General features: G+C 42.9%; 1 protein-coding gene across 24 annotated transcripts in view; it reads left to right on the forward strand.

Annotated features, from left to right (window-relative positions):
- The window catches only part of NRXN2 (neurexin 2), a 1,346,335-nt gene that overhangs the window by 22,303 nt on the left and 1,308,216 nt on the right, over positions 1-15,816 (forward strand). For 4 of the 24 annotated variants that reach the window (XM_030218496.1, XM_030218492.1, XM_030218493.1 and 1 more), the window contains exon 2: positions 9,059-9,070. The exons of the other annotated variants lie outside the window; for them this stretch is intronic. In XM_030218496.1, coding sequence (XP_030074356.1) covers positions 9,059-9,070 — 12 coding nt within the window. The remainder of the gene's footprint in view (positions 1-9,058; positions 9,071-15,816) is intronic. 24 annotated transcript variants of the gene reach the window in all.

Genomic DNA, 15,816 nt, shown 5'->3' on the forward strand with positions numbered 1-15,816 from the left:
CACTGCAAAGTATCTGACAGATCCCAAAAAGGAAATCTATATATTTCACACGCAACGAGTACTTGAGTTATCAATAGCACGGCGTGGCTCCCTGGCCCTAGAATTACATTACATGCCTTACTACTCACTTCTATAGAAAAAACAATTCCTTTCCCAAGTCTTCCTGGCTCCTAATTGTTCATAGAATTTTCTTCCAGGAACTTATCCAAACCCCCTTTAAATCCAGCTTCACTAACTGCTTTCACCATCTCCTCTGGCAACAAATTCCGCAGCTTGAACATAGAGTGAAAAAATGCTTTGTCCAATTTGTTTAAAATCTGCTACCTGGTAGGTTTCACACAGTATCTTCTACTTTTAGTACTATTTAAAGGCACAAATAAACATTTTGGGTCCGATATTCAGCTGGTGACGATGAACATTTTGCTGACGGCCGCTACCGTTAAACCCAGAAATTCAATGCTGGGCCACGCCCATGTACTGGCATTGAATCTCCGGGTTTCCGGAGTCGGCTAACACGTAACTTATTAAGAGGCTGTTTTACTAAGCTGTGGTAAAACAGGGCCCTGCGCTAGCGGCGGGAGCTGTTTTTGCCACGTACTGCAGCCCTTTTTACCACAGCGGCCTTGTGAGGAGGAGTACTTGCCACCACCCATTGAGGTGGCGGTAAGGGCTCCTGTGCTAAACTGGCGGTAACCGGGTAGTGTGCGGCACTGCCTGATCACCACCAGGTTAGCACCAACGTTTCCTCTAAGGTAGTGGATGGTGTGTGAAAAATTTTCTTCATGTGAGCAAAAAGTTTTAAAAACTTTGCTTAAATGGAACATTGGTTAGCACCATGCTAAAACAAATACAGCCCTATTTTCCCCAGCGTAGGGAATGGTGCGCGCCGGGGCTGGAACTATTTATGCAGGTAACCTGGCCGGTTAAGTGCTGAATATCTGCACTTAATCAGCCAAGTGCCAACTGTGCCCCAGAATGCCCCCAAAATAGCCAGTTTTCAATTCAGTGTTAATCAGTTATTTTCAGCAGCCCTCAGCAGTTAAGTGACACTGAAAATAAGCAGTTAGCCCTGAACATATTTAACCATCTCTCTGACCTCACGTGCAACGTTCTTCAAATCAATCACCTTACTTTCTAATTCTTCCTACTTTCTTATTCATCTATATGTTACAACTTTGCTTTACCCTTCACTACCAATTATAATGTTCTAGTACATATTGTGTTGTCATTGCAAGTAGTATACCATGCCATACTTTGTATTGTTGTTCGAATATTTTTACTGCTCTAATTGCCTATTGCTCATGTTTGATCTATTCTTACTGTACACCACATTGAGTGAATTCCTTCAAAAAGGTGGTAAATAAATCCTAATAAATAAATAACCGGCTAGGAGCCACTTCTGCTGGCTAAATCAGGGCTGGCCCAAGGCAAGATGCTGCTTGAAGTGGAGCTGGCACCAGCCCCAGCCTGAGATGCTGCTCCCCATCCCATGCTGAGATGCTTTTCCCTCCTGGACCGAGATGCTGCCCCCTTCCTACCTCCAGCCCATGTTCCAAACCCAGCAGCAGCAGCAGCAGCAATTCCCATACGCTGCCCTGCCACCAGCACCTGCCTCTTCCCTTTACTGCGATTGCCTGAGCCTCTGATGAAACAGGAAGTTACATCTGATAGGCGGCCGCAGTAAAGGGAAGGGGCAGGTGCCAGCAGCAGAGCAGCATATGGGAATTGGTGCTGCTGCTGGGTTTGAATTGTGATAAGGTAAAGGCTGCAAAGGGGGAGATGTCGTTCCCCGAAGAGTGGGGAGATGCCGCTCCTGAAGAGTGCCACCTGAGGCCCCGCCTCAGGTGGCCTAATGGTTGGACTGCCCCTGGGCTAAATCACGTTGAATATCAATCCCTTCCTATTTACCTCATACACTCAGCTCATGATTTTATGAACCATAATTATGCCCCTTCTCAGTTGTTTCTTCACCAAGCTGAAAAGCCCTAACTTTGTTTATTCAGTTTCTTTATCATTTTTGTCACCCTTCTCTGTTTTATTCTCCATTCCTTTCTGAATAATTCCTAACATCCTATTTGCTTTTATCGGCTGCTGCGGCACACTGAACTGAAGATCTCAACATGTTATCTACAACAGTATTTCCCAAGTCCAGTCCTGGAATACCTCTTGCCAGTCAAGTTTTCAGGATGTCCACAATGAATATGCATGAACTTGATTTGCATACACAACCTCCAATATATGTAAAACTCTTTCATGCATATTCATTCTGGATTTCCCGAAAACCTGACTGGCAAGGGGGTAGTCCAGGACTGGACTTGGGAAACACTGATCTACAATGACACCAAGATCTTTTTCCTGCTGGAGACTCTCAATATGGAACTTGGCATTATGTAGCATTAGGACCGTTTTCCCTGTGTGCATCAGTTTGCATTTGTCCAGATTAAATTTTGTTTGCCATTTGGATGCCCACTTCTACAGTCTGGCAAGGTCCCTCTGCAGTTTCTCACAGTCTGCTTGTATATTTTTACTCTATTTTTATGTATTTACTGTCAATAATATCCATCTTTCAAATTAATGCCATGTATATAAACAATCAAACCACAGAAGTACCAGAATGAACCAGGAGCCACAGCATCATTTCCTTCATTCATACATTTCCCCCTTTAGTCCTCCCAAAAACCTCCAGTGTAATAACGAAACTTATAATACACCCATCCCAGTGAGAACTTACATCCATACTGCTGCCCCAACTTTTTAACTCTTTAATGAACCTTTACCCCAACCTTTAGTTGGGTGTCATGGATCAAGTTTTCCATCATCTCTGTATTAGGTAACGAGGACCAATATTCTACTGAAAACAGCACACCTCTCTGCTTTATTGTTTTAACTACTTTGAATATTTTTATGTCACCTGAAGATTTGATTACTTCACTATTTGCTTCCTTTTTCTAGATCATTAATGAATAAATTAAACACTACTGGTCCTAGTGAGGACCCCTGAGGCACTCCACTATTTACCTCTCCCTATTGGGAAAACTGACCATTTAGTCTTACTGTTTCTTCCCTGGTTTTTAACCAGAACCAGTGCAAGGGTTGTGGGAGCCATCATCTACTATGTTACTATGCAAACCTTCAGCCTTATACCCCCCTCAATTAACCTTCAGGCCTCTAACCTGCACCCCCCCCCAAGATTTTGGTATTTAAACTTAACAGTCATGATCGTCACATAAACATCCTATAAAAATGCAGGTTAAAGCATGTACTGATGGTTCTTTGAGTTTGCGTGGCTCTCAGGACCTACTGTTTTGCTTTGACTGCAGAAGCTGTTGTCCTAGGCGACTGCCTAGTTATGCTTAGTGGTTGGGCCAGCCCTGTTTTTAACCAGTTACCAATTCACAGTAAGAATCACCTCCTATTCCATGACATTTTAATTTCTTGAGTAGTCTTTATGAGGTACTTTATCTAATGCCTTCTGAAAATCCAAATATATTTTTTCAAGTCATTGCTCTTATTTGATATATTGACCCATTTGTAAAGGGCTTGAATGTGCCATGCTTTACCAAAAGGATTCTGGGAGTTCTAGCAATAGAGGTCGTGATTTGAAAATCTAGATACACTACATCAACCGTTTCACCTTTATCCACATGTTTATTCACTCCTTCAAAGAACACATTGAGCCTGCAAATAGGTGGGAAAATGTGGGATACAAATGTAACAAATAAATAAATAAATGAAACACATTTTCCTTGGCTGGATTCATGTTGCCTTTGTCCCATGAAACCATGTTTGTTTATGTGTTTGGAAATTTTATTCTTTATAATAGTTTCTGTCATTTTGCCCAGCACTGATGCCAGTCTTTCTGGTCTGTAATTTCCCAGATACCCCCTGGAATCCTTTTTAAAAATTGACGTTACTTTAGCCACTCTCCAATCTTCATATTCCATGGACGATTTTAATGACAGTTTACAGATCACTAAAATAGAACAGCAATTTCATATTTGAGATCTTTCAGTACTCTGGGGTATATACAATCTGGTCCTGGTCATTTACTACTCTTTAACTTGTCTGTTTGGCTCAGTATGTCTTCCAGGTCCACCAAGATTTGTTTCAGTTCCTCTGTATCATTACCCTTGAAAACCATTTCTGACACAGGTAGATCTCTTACATCCTGTTCAGTAAAGACCGAAGCAAAGAATTCACTCAGTCTGTCCGTTATTGCCTTGTCCTCCCTGAGTGCCTCTTTTACTTCTTGATGATCTAACAGTTCACTCCTTCACAGGCTTTCTGCTTCTAAATATACCCAAAAAGTTATTACTTTCAGTTTTTGCCTTTATGGCAAGTTTCTCTTCAAATTCTCTTTTAACCTTTTTAATAATGCGTTGCATCTAACTTGCCAGTGCTTTTGCTGCTTCTTGTTTTTTGCATTTGAATCCTTTTTCCATTTTATGAAACGTTCTTTGGTTCCAATAGCCTCTTGCACTTCACCTTTTAACCATGCTGGTTATCGTTTGCCCTTCATTCCACCTTTTTTAATATGTAGAATACGTCTGGTCTGGGCTTCCAAGATGGCATTTTTAAAGAACATCAAAAATTACAAACCTAGCAATCCAACACACAATAACTTTCCCATACAATATTCAAACCTTCGTATATATATAGAGAGAAAGTTCAAGTATAATTCAAAGCATATACAAAATCAACAATATACAAATTTAAAGAACATCCACGCCTGATTTAAACTCCTAACTTTTGCAGCTACTCCTTTTAACTTAAAAACATTCGTCATAGTTGTCCTTTTGAAAGTTAAAAGCTGCTACAGTAGATATCCCTAGCGTCTTCACTCCAGTTATTAATTCAAATTTGATCATGTTATGATCACTCTTTCTCAACAGAACCAATACCATTACCTCTTGCACTAAGTCTTACATTCTACTAAGGACTAGATTTAAAATAGCTCTCCCTATTGTTGGTTCCTGGACCAATTGCTCCAAAAAGCAAGGGCGTTGAGAATTCTTCCTCCTGAAGCAACTATAGCGAAACAAGTGGCCCTTGTTGAGTTTTGTGGACACTGTGAGATGGATTTTCTTTCTTACTGTATTTGTGATATGAATGAGAGCAGTATGTCCCGGTGAAGTTGAAACTTCTGCAGCCTTGATAATGAAGTTGATAGGCAAAAGAGACTGTTGGATTTTGTGAATTGAGGAATATGGACTCTTTAAGTTAAAGAGATCGCCTGTTTACGCTTTCCAAAAATACTAGGACTAGGGGGCATGCGATGAAGCTACAATGTAGTAAATTTAAAATGAATCGGAGAAAAGGTTTCTTCACTCAACGTGTAATTAAAGTCTGGAATTCGTTGCCAGAGAATGTGGTAAAGGCGGTTAGCTTAGCGGAGTTTTAAAAAGGTTTGGACGGCTTCCTAAAGAAAAAGTCCATAGACCATTATTAAATGGACTTAGGGAAAATCCACTATTTCTGGGATAAGCAGTAAAGAATGTTTTGTACTTCTTTGGGATCTTGCCAGGTATTTGTGACCTGGATTGGAAACAGGATGCTGGGCTTGATGGACCTTTTGTCTTTCCCAGTATGGCAATACTTATGTACTTTTGTACTAAGATTTTTTGAATTTTTCCTATACACATGGGGTTTGGGACTCTCTTAAACATCTCTTACCTCTTTGCTGAGCCTAAACAATTACATACTATTTGGAGGAGGATTTAATACTGGGATTTTCTACACAGATTGGCATTGGTGGAGTTTTGTTTACCTTGTTATTTTTCCCTCTATGCATCTTTTTGACTTAATTTTGAAACTTATGATAATAGTGGAGTGTCCATATAGGACTGGTTGGCATTGTAGGCTGTATCCTGGAGCTTTGAGGTTTCATTTTTTATACAAAAGTCTTTGATAGTGGTGGGCTGTGCACTGAGTGAGAGGATGTGTGGAGGTGTATTTTCAAAGCACTTAGACTTACACAGTTACGTGGAGTGGCATTTTCAATATAATGTCTAAGTCCAAGTTTGGACGTTTTGCTAAAAACGTCCAAAATTCAAGTGGAGAATACAGCCATTTTCAAAACAGAAAAACTATTCTTTTTTTTTAAATGGCTATTTGCTAGATATTTTTGTGTTCTGCGCGTTTATCTTTTTGGTCCATTTTCGAAATAAAAACGTCCAAGTGAAAAACACACAAAATCAAGCCATTGGGATGTAGGAGAAGCCAGCATTCTTAGTAGACTGGCCACACAGACATCCTAGGAGAGCAGTGGGGCATCCTAGGGGGCACTGAAGTGGATTTCAAGTTTCAAGTTTATTATAAGTTTACTACCTTGCCCTTTGGTGTGCCTTCAGGGTGGCTTACAATCTAAAATATAAATGGAAATAAACAAAATAAGCAAAGAAGAAATTTAGACATGACTATTAGGGCAAGGGGAGAATTACAATAATTGATATGACAGAAAGGGGAGGAAAAAACAAGAGGAAGAACTACAGGTATCTTCTACAGGGTACCTCCTGGCTCAATTGCTGCAAAAAAGGGACTGACTTATACGCATCTTTGAAAAGGTGTGTGTTTAGGTCTGTTTTCAATTGATTCGTTGATGTCTGGCGACGAAGAGAGACTGGGAGTGAAATCCAAAGATATGGCCCTTGCACATTAAATATAACATGCCTAGTGTGCTCATGGGTTATTTCACGATGACTTGGTACCACTGATTGATTCTATTGTGTTGAATGAAGTGCGTATGCAGGGCTATACGGAATTAGATGCCGGAAAAGAGGTTGTTCAGCCTATAGTGCTTTGAAAACAAGTAATGCAAGTTTGTAGGTGATACGGTGAGTAATAGGGAGCCAATGAACTTCTTTGAGGTACAGAGTAACATGGTCGTATTTATGTGAATTAGAGATAAGATGAATAGCAGAATTCTGAATGATCTGTAAGCGGTGTATATCTTTGACCCAAAGACCTTTATACAAGGAGTTACAATAATCTAGTTATGAAATAACCATGGACTTCAAATAGATGCTCCGAGGTACACATCTCACCATTGCTCCCTTATCTTGTGTGCTAAGCCCCCCAAAACCTACTATGCCCAACTGTACACCACTACAATAGCCCTTATGGGTGAAAGGGACACCTATATGTGGGTACAGTGGGTTTCTGGTGAGTTTTGGAGGGATAACAGTTTCTACCACAATTGTAACAGGTAGGGGGCTGGGTCCACCTGCCTGCAGTGCACTGCACCCACCACTAGACTACTCCAGGGACCTGCATGCTGCTCTAACAGACCTGAGTATTACATCTGAGGCAGGCAAGTAATGTTTTTAATCACATTTTGGGGGTGGGGGGGGGGGGGGGTTGGGAGTTAGTGACCACTGAGCGAAAAAAAGGGAGGTAATCCCTGATTCCTTCCAGTGGTCATCTGGTCATTTAGGGTACTTTTGTGTGGCTTATCTCTCTATATAAAACACACCTCCAACATTCTAATGAAGCCTCACTTTCCCAACGTTCTAAAGTGAGGCGGCAGAGACCACTTTTTGAACATCAGTGTTTGCCCCGCCCACTCGCTGCTGATTGGCTGTGCCTCAGGTGATGCACACAAAGTACGGTTCCACCCGCCCACGCGCTGCTGATTGGCTGTGCCTCAGGTGATGCACACAAAGTACAGTTCCACCTCCCAAACACTCACATGGACTTAGAAACCACCAAGCCTTTGAATGGGACCGGTGCTGCAGAGGAGCAGGAGTGGGACAGCGAAGAAAATGCAGCGGCGTTCAGGAAAAAAAAAAAAAACACACACGAGTCCCGCCCCTTCCTGAGGAGGGGGTAGCTACCAGCACGGGGACCAACCGCGAGGAAAGCGCGGACGAAGAACGCCACTAAACAACCACTACATCGCGGACCTTACTCTGCAAGCTGTTCATGCGGTGAGTCTCCAAGCCGGTGTTCAGTGCCTACAACAGAGACTTCCAAACACATGCGCCCTCAGCCCTGCCCCCCCCTACAGAACGCCACCCACATTCCACACTAAAACCAAACCAACCCCCCCCCTCAAAAAAACCACCCAAACGGAAACCACCGGCGCCCAACCCCCCCCCTAAAAAAAACGGATAATAGCCCACCTGAGTGCCCAGCTGAAATCAGTGCCTACAAGGAGACCTCCAGACACATGCGCCCTCAGCCCCGTCCCCCCCTACAGAACACCACCCACATTCCACACTCGAAAAAAAACCCATATCTACTCCTACTGCCTGCCTGCAACGGATCCCTCTGGTTTCAACAAAAATACAAGTGCCTACAAATACCACATCAGAGTGCCCTGCTGAATTAAGATTACTGTATCACACTCACACGCAGAGAATCACCCCCTACCAGCCACAAAAAAACCCCACATCTAATATGGACAATCAGCATCACTCACTAACACACATACATACAACCAAACTGCCCACCACCCAAAATGCCACACACTGCCATGGACAGACAACATCTTGCTTTCACACTCATACACACACACTCCCTCCCCCAACCCCCTTAATACAAAAACTGAAACAGTAAAAACCTACATCTCTCTCTTACAAACACCCACAGAATCCCATAATCCCCCCCCCCAAACACAAAAACTCATACAGAACAACCCTACCCCACAAACACCCCCCTACAAACACTCCCCCCACAAAATGGCACACACACCCACAGACACCCACAACCCCCCTCAAAACCACAAACACTCATACAGAACAACGCTACCCTACCCCACAAACACCCCTCCCCCCCCCCAAAAAATAGCATACATCCATAGACCCCCACAACCCCCCCTCAAAACCACAAACACTCATACAGACTTTACAACTTTAAAAAAAAACTCTTTTCCTTTTTAAAAAAAAATATATCCCTTAATATCAAACAGAAAAAGAAAACAAAAAAAAAACCCACATGCTAGCGCCGTTTCATTTGTTTTGGAAACGGGCCTTTTTTACTAGTGCATTAATAAAACAGGTCTAGACCAAAAAGTCCAACTTGTAGCCCTGAATATTTTTGTTTTGTTCCATTATGGAAGAGAAACATCCAAGTGTTAGGAATGCCTAGATCCCGCCTTAACATGCTCCTGACATGCCCCCTTGTGATTTGAATGCACTTCCGATGGACTTCATAGAAAAACATCTAAAAATTGGTTTCGAAAATACCAATTTGGACATTTTTTGTGAGAAAGACGTCCAAATGCAGATTTATGCCCCTTTTTGGGTGTTTTTCTCTTTTGAAAATGAGCCACGTGGAGGGGCATAATTGAACGGGGCGCCCAAGTTTTCATGAGGGCGTCCTTGCAGGACGGCCCCATGAAGGGGCAGGGAAACCCGTATTATCGAAAAAGATGGGCGTCCATCTTTCGTTTCAATAATACTGTCGGGGACGCCCAAATCTCAACATTTAGGACGTCCTTAGAGATGGTCGTCCCCGGTTTGGGGCGAGAATGGAACCCGACGATGCCCATCTCAAAAACGACCAAATCCAAGCCATTTGGTCGTGGGAGGAGCCAGCATTCGAAGTGCACTGGTCCCCATCACATACCAGGACACCAACCGGGCACCCTAGGGGCACTGCAGTGGACTTCACAAATTGCTCCTAGGTGCATAGCTCCCTTACCTTCGGTGCTGAGCCCCCCAAAACCCACTCCCCACAACTGTACACCACTACCATAGCCCTAATGGGTGAAGGGGGGCACCTACATGTGGGTACAGTGGGTTTCAGGTGGGTTTTGGAGGGCTCACATTTACCACCACAAGTTTAACAGGTAGGGGGGGGGGGATGGGCCTGGGTCCGCCTGGCTGAAGTGCACTGCACCCACTAAAACTGCTCCAGGGACCTGAATACTGCGGTCAGGGAGCTGGGTATGACATTTGAGGCTGGCAAAAAAAACAAATTTTAAGTTTTTTTTAGGGTGGGGGTGGTGGTGGTGGTGGGGGGGGGGGGGTTGGTGACCACTGGGGGAGTAAGGGGAGGTCATCCCCGATACCCTCCGGTGGTCATCTGGTCAGTTTGGGCACCTTTTCATGGCTTGGTAGCAAGAAAAAATGGACTAAGTAAAGTCGGCCAAGTGCTCGTCAGGGACGCCCTTCTTTTTTCCATTATCGGCTGAGGACGCCTATCTCTTAATCACGTCGCAGTCCTGCCTTTGCCTAGGTGCCGACACGCCCCCGTGAACTTTGGCCGTCCCCGTGACGGGAAGCAGTTGAGGATGCCCAAAATCGGTTTTCGATTATGCCGATTTGGGCAACCCTGAGAGGACGCCCGATTTGTATCGGAAGATGGGCGCCCTTCTCTTTCGAAAATAAGCCTGATAGTAAACTATGGAACTTTGTAAGACTAAGTGCATTGAAAATGAGCCCCATGGTCAGATTGGGGTCCTTTTACTAAGATGCACGTACAGATTTAGCGCTCACTAACAATTAGGGTCTGCTAAATCCATTAGCGCACATTAGTGAAAGGACCCGTTTATATTTTTGTGTATTTGAATGATTGTGACTGTGTTCTCATTTTGAATTTTTCTAGTGGTAATTAAAATAACCCATTATTATACTGTTGCCAAATTTGCTAGCTTCCTTAATTTTTAACATTTCCTCATCTGTCTGTTCATTGTGGCCTGGCAGATGGTAGTTTCTATCCATAAGGATTCCACGTTGCTATCTGTTTCCTGCTGAAATTGTATTTTGTTTGACTCAGTTCCCTCTTCAACATATAGCACCACCCCTTCCTCCAATCTGATCCACCTTATCATTGCGATATAATTTGTATCCTGGTAACCCAGTGCCCCATTGGTTGTCCTCCTTGTACATGGTTTCTGATATGCCTATTATATCTACCGCTTCATTTAGTGCTGTGTACTCTAAGTCACCCATCTTATTTTTGAGGCTTTTAGCATTTGTATACTGACATTTCAAATTGTGGTTTTTCTATGTATGTACAAGCTGCTTCGAAATTGACAGGAATCAATTGCAGTCTTTATTCTGCTCTCCCCTTAAGGGCTCCTGGCTTTCATTTACCTTTGCTGCAACCTTTCAATCAGGATTCCTTGACTTCCCTGTTTTGCTAGTATCCTTCAAAGATAGCTCACTCCAAACCATGTACTCCTGAGCTACAGCCCTCTTCCCCCTACCTGTTCTAGTTTCAAAGCTGCTCTATCTCCTTTTTAAATGTTAATGCCAGTACCCTGGCTCCATCCCAGTTGAAGTGGAGCCCATCCTTTTGAAATAGGTTCCCCATCCCCAGAATGATGCCCAGTTCCTAACAAATCTAAATCCCTCATCCCTGCACCATCATCTCAACCATGCATTAAGATTTCGGAGCTCTGCCTGTCTCTTGGGTCCTGTGCATGGAATGGGGAGCATTTATGAAAATGCCACCCTGAAGGATCTGGATTTCAGCTTTCTGCCTAAGGGCCCTGTTTACTAAAGTGCACTAGCGTTTTTAGTGTGCGCTAAAAATTAACGCGTGCTAATGCAAGAGACACCCATAGCCAGAAATACTACCGGTGGCCGTTCCAATTTAATGTGCAGTAAGCCCACGTTGGGCTTACTGATTCTTTGTAAAAGGGCCCCCTCATAGAACAGGCATCTAATTATAGACACCAACCAGGGGTAGACTGACCTTGGGACAATAGGGCAGTGCCCGAGGGCCCACTTTCCCCTAGCCTTCATCTAGTTTAATCATGATTTGATAGGTTGTTAGGGGCCCGTGATTCTTATTGCATGAGGGCCTAGATCACTGTCAGTCTGCCCCTGGCACTAACTATATCATTACCCCCTTTGTCTAGGTAAACAGTATTTAAAATTGCAGACTTAGACATTTAAAATTGCCCAAGGTCTAGTCAGGGGCGTAGCTAGGTGGGGCCACGGGGGGCATGGGCCCCCCAGAGATTAAGCCCTGGTCCCCTCTACTTTTGACCCCTCCCACCACCGCCCCTCCCCCGCCATTTTCGATCCCCCCTCCCGCAGCCGCCGTCCCTCCCCCGCCCCCGCCAGGTACCTTTTGCCTGCGGGGGTCCCCAACCCCCACCAGCTGAAGTCTTCTTCAGCACCAGTTGACTCCGGCGCCTTCGCTGATGATCTGTTTCTGACTCCTGATGTCCTGCATGCACATCCTGCACGGGGCTACATACAGGATGTGCACGCAGGACGTCAGGAGTCAGAAACAGATCATCAGCGAAGGCACTGGAGTCGACCGGCGCTGAAGAAGACCGGCTGGTGGGGGTTGGGGACCCCCACCAGCAAAGGTACCTGGCGGCGGGGAGGAGGGGGCGGCAGCTGGGGGAGGCGGGCTAAACTGTGCCCCCCTCACCTTGGGCTCTGGACCCCCCTCCCGCTGAGGTCTGGCTATGCCCCTGGGTCTACTATATGAAAGCAATTACGAACCACCTCTTAGCATGTATCACACATTTTTACGGTATGTGTGAAGGCATCCTGGGGTGCAGAGCTGGGATGGAGTTAGGGTTTACATACATCAAAGTCGCTAAGGTCCTCCCAAATAGTATCCCTAACCACACCCTCTCCAAAAGACATCTTATTCACAAAATACAATGTGAATACAGAGTGGAGGGGGGCGCCGGCTCAAGTGGAAGGGGGGTCGCGGCCCGGTTCTGTCTCTTGGGAGCCCTGGTTCAATACAGGTTGAAATTTAAAACTCTGTTTGATCTTCAAGGCCCTTAAAGAAAGTGGCCCAGAGCACTTGAAGAACAGGATCTCCCTCTACACGCCTACAAGGCACTAAGGTCCTCCCAAGGAGTATTCCTAACCACACCCTCTCCAAAAGACATCACAGAATGTGATACCCGCAAGCGAGCCTTCTACGGAGTAGCCCCCACACTCTGGAATGCACTCCCTGAAAGGCTTCGCTTAACACAAGACTATCTATATTTCAGGAAGCAGGTGAAAGCTTGGCTCTTCAACCAGGCCTTTAACAGAAGAAGTAAATTAAACCAGCTGCACATACTATAGCAGGACGTGTTTATCCACTCCTACCCTAGCACCTTTCTGATCTCATCTACAACCTTCTTTAAACTAGTCCCTTATTTTCTTACTCTTGTTACTCTATCTATCTATATGTTCCATCTTTTCTTACACCCTATGCTGTCTACTAAAATGTTTTACTGAGTATTGTGTTGACACTGTAATGTAGTATATTTTGTCATACTTTGTATTGTTGTTTGAATATTTTTACTGCTGTAATTGTCTATTGCTTATATTTGACTTATTCCTGCTGTACACCACCTTGAGTGAATCCCCTTAAAAAGGTGGTAAATAAATAAATAAGCATGTATTTTATAAAATAGGCACAGATGTGTGTGAATTTTGCCTGGATATTTGCATGAACCTCATAACAGGTAGATATGCACATAAGTTCCCTTCATAAAACAGGTGAAACTTATGCACGTTCCTACTGCATATGGGGTAAAAGTACCTCCTGGAGGGATCAGCGAACAAAGCAGGGGATCCTTCTATGACAAAGAATCACAGCAGACAAAAGTAGAGACTGACCAAAGACAAATCACCACTGGAGATATAGTCCAACAGTCTTTATTGAAGCAGAGAGTAAGTAATGGAATGATTCAACAATTTTTTTTTTGGGGGGGGGGGGCTGCTATTTCAAGTTCATTATTTAATTTGTATTCACATTTTGTTGAATCGTTCCGTTACTTTACTCTCTGCTATTAGCACATTTTTTTATACATTTGGCAATAGACTAGCAAACATGCTTGTTCTGAATTATTTTATATGTGTTGAGTTTTTTACATTGTTTCTGTATAAATATGACTCGTTATTTTTCATCAAAGTTTACATTAGGTTATGTTTTTATTTTTGTTTTTATTTATGTTTTACTAATATAGATTTTACTATTGTTCTTTAACAATATATGTACATGTTTATAAACATTTTATGTATAATTTTCAATATACTTTTAATTTATGTATATGTTGCCAATTGGTTGCTTTTTATTTTGTCAAATGTTTTCAATCATGTTGTATTTTTGAACAGTATTATATATGTTTTAATTATTTATCTCTTGACTCATAGAGTTTATTACTTGACCCCTGATGTAGGCGCTTACATGCGCTGAAACACGGACCGTGTCGGGTCCTTTCCTTATTTGCTTCAATAAAGATTGTTGGACTATATCTCCAGAGGTGATTCGTCTTTGGCCAGCCTCTACTTTTGCCTCCTGGAGGGATGCCATTTCATTAAATAACATGGAAGGATCACTCCTTGTGAAGAGAGGTCACTTCCTGTGAAATGGTGCTACTTCAGGAAGTGTGTGTGAGAGAGGTCAAAGTGCATATTTAAGAGAGAGAGAGATGTTGATATTGGGTGTCAACTGCTAAGTGTTTAAAAATATTATTTTGGCTTGCAGAATGGCCAACCCTTGCTCATATTTATTGTTATCTCTAATCTTAGCCATTTTAAAGCTGACTGGTATTTTGGCTTTGCAGCATGAAGGCACCGATACACCTATATTAGAAAGGGGATAGGGGATGGGATTTGATATTTTGCCTTGCTGTGGTTACAATCAAAGCGGTTTACATATTGCGTACAGGTACTTAAGCTAAATCAAGTGCATACTTTATGTTATGAAATACAGTACAATCTTGATTATCTGACCTTCGCTAATCGAATCATCTGGCATATCCGACAGACACCACCCCCCCGGTGACATCATCATGTCTCTTTCTACTTTCCGGCCTAGCACAAAGGGAAGTTTCACACCTGAAACACTGTTTCAGACTTGGGACCCTGCTTTTACAACCTTTGTTTATGCATTGTTTGAGGGGTTACTATTGTTTTCCGTATTACCCAACTTTTCACTTATCTGAAAACGGGTCGGTGCCATTTATGTCAGATAATTGAGACTTTACTGGCCAGTTTTATGCATACATTCCCCAAAACTAAGAACGCATCTATTTGCACTTCCTTTGGAGCAGGTGTAGATATGCACGCTACCTGCTGGGATTTATGCATGATTTTATAAACTGAATAAAATGCATATAAAAATGCACTTCCTCTAAAGTCTGGCCTGTTCTTCCCCCTGCAACATCTACCTTAACAGTACATAACAGTATGAGAGAGTTTGACCTGCATTAATGCTTTTATGCAGGTTCAAACTGAGCAACTCTACAAAGGCCCATTTCTGCACCTGAAATGCTATGTCAAGCACAGAAATCCTTTTAAAATTACTCCCAAGAGACAGAGGCTTTTTCACGCATATATGGCTTTATACCATAAAAAAGGGCTGAAATAAAATTACCTCAAAAGAACATACTGTAGGGGAATAATTCTATAAACTAAGTGCTAACAATGCACACCGATTGGTATCTTACATTGCGCATTTCTAAAAAGATGTAGCAGAATTAGAAAAGGTACAGACAAGTGCGATGAAAATGATAAAAGGGATGGAACGAATGAGGGGAGATATGATAGAGGTCTATAAAATATTGAGTGGAGTGGAACGGGTAAAGGTAAATCGCTTGTTTACTCTTTCCAAAAATACTAGGACTAAGGGGCATGCCGTGAAGCTAGTAAGTAGTAAATTTAGTGGAGAAAATATTTCTTCACTTAACATGCAATTAAGCTCTGGAATGTGATAATAGCAGTTAGCTTAGCAGGGTTTAAAAAAGTTTGGATAATTTCTTAAAAGAAAAGTCCATAAGCCATTATTAAGATGGGCTTGGGAAAATCCACCACTTATTTCTAGGATAAGCAGCATAAAATCTTGCCAGGTACTTGTGAGGTGGATTGTCCACTGTTGGTCTGTCCCAATATGACAATGCTT

The sequence above is a fragment of the Microcaecilia unicolor genome, chromosome 11 (assembly GCF_901765095.1).
Source record: "Microcaecilia unicolor chromosome 11, aMicUni1.1, whole genome shotgun sequence".
Lineage (NCBI taxonomy): Eukaryota > Metazoa > Chordata > Amphibia > Gymnophiona > Siphonopidae > Microcaecilia > Microcaecilia unicolor.